This window comes from Helobdella robusta (assembly GCF_000326865.2).
Source record: "Helobdella robusta unplaced genomic scaffold HELROscaffold_339, whole genome shotgun sequence".
NCBI classification, from domain to species: domain Eukaryota; kingdom Metazoa; phylum Annelida; class Clitellata; order Rhynchobdellida; family Glossiphoniidae; genus Helobdella; species Helobdella robusta.
Genome location: NW_008704654.1, coordinates 20 through 6,629, shown reverse-complemented (window position 1 = coordinate 6,629; position 6,610 = coordinate 20). Strand labels below are relative to the sequence as shown.

The following is a 6,610-nucleotide window of genomic DNA, read 5'->3' as shown; positions in this document are numbered from 1 at the left end:
CATTCAATTTCCAAACTCCAACTGACCGAATCATAAGATTTTATTTCCTACTTCTTGCCTGACGGTGATCGAGTAGCAGATATCAGTTTGGCATCCGTCACTTGATACACGCTTACAATTTATCTTCCAACTTTTTTTGATTACTTTATAAACAAATTTTGTTCAAGAACCTTTACTTTACTTTTTATCGCAATATATATATAAATATGTATATATAGATATGTATGTATATATATGTATATATATATTTATACATATGTATATATATATATATACATCAACATATATCATCGCATATGTATTAGTTAGTGTGTGCATGTGATTGTATACAACATTTACTGCATGTATGAGGATATGATGGAGTTATATTAGCACAAAATTTTCAGAAAGTTACTGCAAATTAATGAGAAGGCCAATAGGATTCAGCAACTTCTGTATCTTGAATTTGATTGGATGAAGAGTTTTGCATGTAACGTTGCAGTGTGCGTGTACTGTTGTACGAGTTCTTGAGTATGTGCCTATCAGAAAAAATTGTATAAACAAACGCTTTCGTGAAATACATTCAGACATACTCAGTCATACGAAACGTGATTCAGAAATTTAAACAGACAAATTTATAGAGGAACACCGAGGTGCTAGCATTATTTTTTTGTTCACGTTCAGAAATTGCAAATTACGAATATAGACATCAACACAACAACACATTCATTGACATATATATGTGTGTATATGTTATATATAACTTTATATATATATGTATATATATATTGGAAAAAACAGTATTCAGTACTGTATTATGCTATATATATATATATATATATATATATATATATATATATTTATATATAGGCTTGAAGAAGACCATAATACTACCGAAATTTTTAGCTTTTGAATGTTTACGGGTGTGCTTTTCAATATTTCTAACAGTAATTTTATAATTATTATTCAATTTTTTATAATTATTACGAAAATCGTTGGTGTTCATGGTGAAGCGTATAAGTCCCATTTCGATTTTACTCATCATCAGCGCTTTCATAGAAATATTTCAAAGTTTCACAATTCTTTGTGCAAATTGCTTTCATTCTGCTTTATCTTGTATTTTTGTTCTACTCATTATCTTTGCTTGTTAAGTCTTTGAATCATATTGTTTCAGTCGGAAATAATGTTGCTATGCTTTGCTGCTTGTTAATTATTAAAAGCTAAAATTCGGTAGATTTTATCAAGTATTGCATATGTATATATATATATATATATATATATTAATATTATAAATATTAGTCAATAATATAATATATAATATATATAATATACAATTAATTAACGCTCATTTAATTAGTTTTTGCAATCATCAACTTCGTTTAATAAAACACTTTTACTTTCACTTTTACGATATATAAAAAATTTCATCTCAACAAAAAGCTTTGGGAAGAATCTCACAAATCTTTTGAAGCAACGAATGCAACGCCACACTTCCTGCCCGCAGTGACGCACGCAACAGAGTTAGAGAAAGTTTCATTGATTATTTGCAAAGTGGCACAAAAAGAAGCGAGCTCTCGCATGCGCTCGTTAGCCAAACATCAAGGTACTAAATTACTTCTAAGCGCGCTGGCTTTAATTTCTTTTATATATTTTTTTTCAATTACGTAAATTGTCGAAGCTTCTACATGGTACTTACATACCACATCCTGCTAAACTTTGAAATAGCTCTTCACATTAAAACTTTTCCTAGAGGTACGCACACTTACAGGTGTATAAATAAATCAATTGCACGCACGTTGTATAATACATTCACTTAAAAAACACACACACACATACACACACCCACAAATACATACACACAAATACACACCGAGCACAGATGCACACACTGACCAATATATGTATATATATATATATATATATATATATATATATATATATATATATATATATATATATATATTGCTATATATTATTAATTATGTCATTGCTCAATTCAGCAAAGAATTTCGAATAGCGTTTCAAACCACAGAGGAATGATGATCAAAAGTTAAAGTTGTTTGCATTGGTCCTTTTTTTACTTTAGAAGTTGGTAGGAACAGTTCGTATGCTTGTACGTCTGTGTATCCTTTTGTTTGCGTATGTCCGTGTATGTTTGTGTCTAGCATTGTGAATAATATAAATTAAAATGTCAGTCAATTAACAAAAATTTGTTTATAAATTAAATGCGAGATGTCATTGTTGACGACTCCCTAGAGATCAGAATGCCATCGTTACAGTGTTTATAATGGCACGCTTATTAAAATAAGCTGCTTTTCAAACAGTGGTTTCCAAACAAAATTTTATTCAACAGTTTTTTTTAACTTTTTTATGCATTTCAGGTTTCGAAATTATTTTGGCTCTGTTCATTATGAATGTTTGTGCTCATTGTTGCCTAGTCTCGGTCTGTAGAAAATCAGTTTTTAATTTTTGATATATGTTTTATATATGTATATATTTATATATAAGCGTATATATATATGCTTGTAAATGATATATGTTTTTTGGCTCAATTAAAGGGTGCACCTTAAAAACACATCGCAATGACTACTGACATGAAGACTCACCACGGCGCACTTGCATTAAGAAATGTACAGAGATACACGAAAAAAATCACTGGAAACCTCGTAACAGACACGAAAACTCTGATTAGTACCAAGCCAACAGCAAAGAAGATTTCATTTCAATATAATGGGAGCCATTAACATAAAGGTCAATGAAACCTGCCATAAATAAGCAAATAAGCTACTATTCAATCTTTCTTTTCAAATGATTAACACAAAACCACAACAAACTCATTCCATTTTTTTGTATATATATAGAGAGAGAGAAAATAAAAAAAAAGATAGAGCAAGAGAGAAAGAGAGAGAAAGAGAGAAAGAGAGAGAGAGTAACAGAAATACATCACTTCTAATTGCACGCTTTATTGAATGCTAATTGTTACAATTGATGAGTCGTTAAAGCCACATTCAAAGAATTTGGATTGCTTCATTTGAAAACCGATGATATTAACATCGGATAATTACAACCACCACCATCATCACCACTGCCATTATCATCATCATCATTATCATCATCATCATTACCAGCATTCCTGCTATCACCCCCTTTTGTACCATCACTCCTAGGCACCAAGCAGATATTTGTAACTTGTCGATGATTTGTTTTTGAGATCCTTTCAAAGTTAAATTTAATTTTTTTTAATTTGTTTTTCTTTTTTTCAAAGTTTATCCTGTATAATCATTCAGTTATTCATAGGAACATTTTGAGTTTAAGCTTTGCAACATTCAATTCATTTCAATTCTTCCTTCACGCTTTTACTATCCTTCATTCTCAGACTCGGAGGTGTAAAATTGTTTACATTATTTTGAGAAGCAGTTAACGTTGGTTCACTTAATCTTTCATTCACTGCCTAAGTTTTTCTTCTTTTCATTCATTAACTCAATCATTCATCAATTAATTCATTAATTAAATAAATAATTCATTCATTCATTCATTAATTCATTCATTAACTCATTCATTCATTCATTCATTCATTCATTCATTCATTCATTCATTCATTCATTCATTCATTCATTCATTCATTCATTCATTCATTCATTCATTCATTCATTCATTCATTCATTCATTCATTCATTCATTCATTCATTCATTCATTCGTTCGTTCATTCGATCGTTCATTCATTCATTCATTTATTTATTCTTTATTTATTCATTCATGTTGTCATACATCCTGTAAAACTTGTAAAATAATATTTAATTTATCAAATACCTCCGAATCATCACGACATGATTTCCAGCGGTGCCTGCCCACTCACTCACTGTAACGACGTAAATTAACTTTCCAGTTTATTTCACTTAGAAAAACCAACAAGTCCCCAACACTCTGAACAATCGTTATATCAATCTTATTAAAAAAGAAAAACACTATATAAAGGGTTATTATTAATGTTAATGTCAGTTTAAATATAAATATTGCGCATAACTAATTAAATTAATTAAATAAACGAAACATTGAACAGTATCTAAAACACACATTAAACAAATTCAATTAAATATAATTATCAAATAACTTAGTTTAACTTCTCTAAAAACGACCCTTCATAAATTGAACTCTCCAGGAAATTTCCACATGAGCCAGATTCAGCGAAATACCTCTTCAACCACCCCAGGAAATAATTTCATAAATTAAGCTCTGCTGTAGAAAACTCTTCGTAAACTCTATTTCTTTGACACTGCCAATCAGCAAATCTTCGAATACTGAACTCTGCTGACAAAAAATATTCTACCAACAACGAGCAACTTTTCGAGAATTTAATTTCTTATCAACAGCCCCTACTTGCCCTCCTAATTTTGATTTTTCACGCGCCCTAATAACCCTATTAGGTAACCACCCATGCTACAATAAAAAATGATTTCTTTATCGCAATCTCACGAACAATGAATTTTCTGTTGCCCAGTTAGGCTTCTTCATGCACCCCAACAATGAAAAATCAAACAGCTTAAATTACAATATATAAAAGTTCGTTCTTTGTTCATTTCTTCAAGTATTTGTTTGTTCATTTATTCTTTTATTCGTCCAATATTTCTGTCATTCATTCATTCTTTATTCTTCATTGAAGAGAGAATTATAATAAATAGAACTTACCGTCCACTATGCAATGCTGAAGCATGTACAATTGTACATTACACATATCAACAGTGTACAAACAATACAAACAAGAACAAAATCAATCACAAACATTAACTTAGAAACACAATCGTAGCCAAAAATTTGTTGTGAAGGGGGCTTAAATTAAAAAAAACTTGGTGACTTTTTTTTCCGCTCATCACCCAATTTTTTGGTTTCATGCAAAATTTACCTTAATTTTATTGTTTTGGTGGGTAAAATAATTTGTTGTCCAAATTTTTTACAAATTTATAAAAATTTTGTTAGTTTTAGCCTTAACTCTAGCAGCTTTTCATTGCGGGGACTTCATCCACACAGTCTACAGTCTTGCTTATGCTTCTGCATACAACTGTAAAATCATACAGTTACAAGCATACAATCACAAACATACAACTACATAATTATACAATAACAAACATTCAACTGCGTATTCACACAAATTTGCATACAAGCACATTGAAAGAAATTCATGCAGTCACACACAGTTATACACACATGCAGTCACACACAATCATACACTCAAGCAATTACACACACTAGTCATAAGTGCAATCAGACATATAATCATACACGAACACAAACACACAAGCAATCATACATGCATACAATCACACACACATGCAATTACATACTCACAAAGATTTCGGCTTCAATCCCAGATGATTTTCATCACTTAAAACCTTATCTTCATCCGTGTATGTAATGTATAAGTATATATGTAGGTATGTATTTACGTGCATATGTACGTATGTGTACGTACGTAAGTATGTATGTATGTTTTATGTATGTATGTAGGTATGTATGTATGTATGTATGTATGTATGTATGTATGTATGTATGTATGTATGTATGTATGTATGTATGTATGTATGTATGTATGTATGTATGTATGTATGTATGTATGTATGTATGTATGTATGTATGTATGTATGTATGTGTGTATGTGTGTGTGTATATTATATATATATTTATGTATATTATATAAGTATATAAAAGTGAGTTAATGTATATAAATAGGTATGTAATTACGTTTGGGTGCGTTTTTGTGTTCGTATACGCTTGGATTTATGCAGTATAAACGCAATTAAAAAAACCTTTAAATGATAGATGTATGTAATTTATAATATGTGTATGTGAGTTTATGTACTAATGTTGGATTATCCTTTTGTGTGCGTGTGTTTGTATTGGTTGATAGTTTTGTGTGCATGTGCGTGCATACAGAAAAGGCAATTATGAGTTTGTCTATTTAACGATTTGAAATAAATGTGAGTGATGATTTTTCTGGGCGCGTAACAGGTATTTGTTATGTCTGTTAGAGTTAGATGGATGGTTGATTGATGAATAGATAGATGCATGGATAAATGAATTGATGAACAGATGTAAATATGAAAGAATGAATGAATACATAAATGAATGAATTAATAAAGAAATAAATGAATTATTAAGAAAATTAATGATTGGATTTATAGAATGGCGATAATTACTCACATTACCATATTTGCTAATGTTTTTAATGCAAAAACTTTCATTCAACGTAATTAAAAAAATTGTATCATTCTTATTCTACTTTTCCTTTTTTTGTTTCATTTTTTCGTTTCCTATTGCTTTCACTGTCAACTGTTAGTTATTGTAGTTGTTCTTGTTGTTTTAAAAGTGAAAATGGCCAATAAAATTCGTTTTAAAAAATTTTTGTTCTACATGTGGAATATTTTTAAAAATGTGCACATCGCTGAACTTCTGACAGTTTTAATGGATTATTTTGAATCGGAAGTAGTTGAAAATCTTGAAACTCTTTTCAAAGAAGTGGAAGTTTTTTCTATTCAGCTAACTAAGTTTTCGGTACGAATCAAAAAGAGAATGAATTTTGTTTTTACTCATTTTGATACAGCATTTACCTGTGAAGAGGCTTTTACCTTTTTGAAA

At 29.8% G+C, this 6,610-nt stretch overlaps 1 protein-coding gene across 1 annotated transcript; it reads left to right on the top strand.

The window, feature by feature from the left end:
* Nucleotides 1-219: 219 nt before the first annotated feature.
* HELRODRAFT_92631 (hypothetical protein) lies at nt 220-5,691 on the top strand (the record flags this gene model as incomplete). Its single annotated transcript, XM_009022916.1, has 2 exons — nt 220-304; nt 5,453-5,691. Coding segments are annotated over 2 exons (324 nt in total), but the record flags the coding sequence as incomplete, so codon positions are not given.
* Between the last annotated feature and the right edge of the window lie 919 nt (nt 5,692-6,610).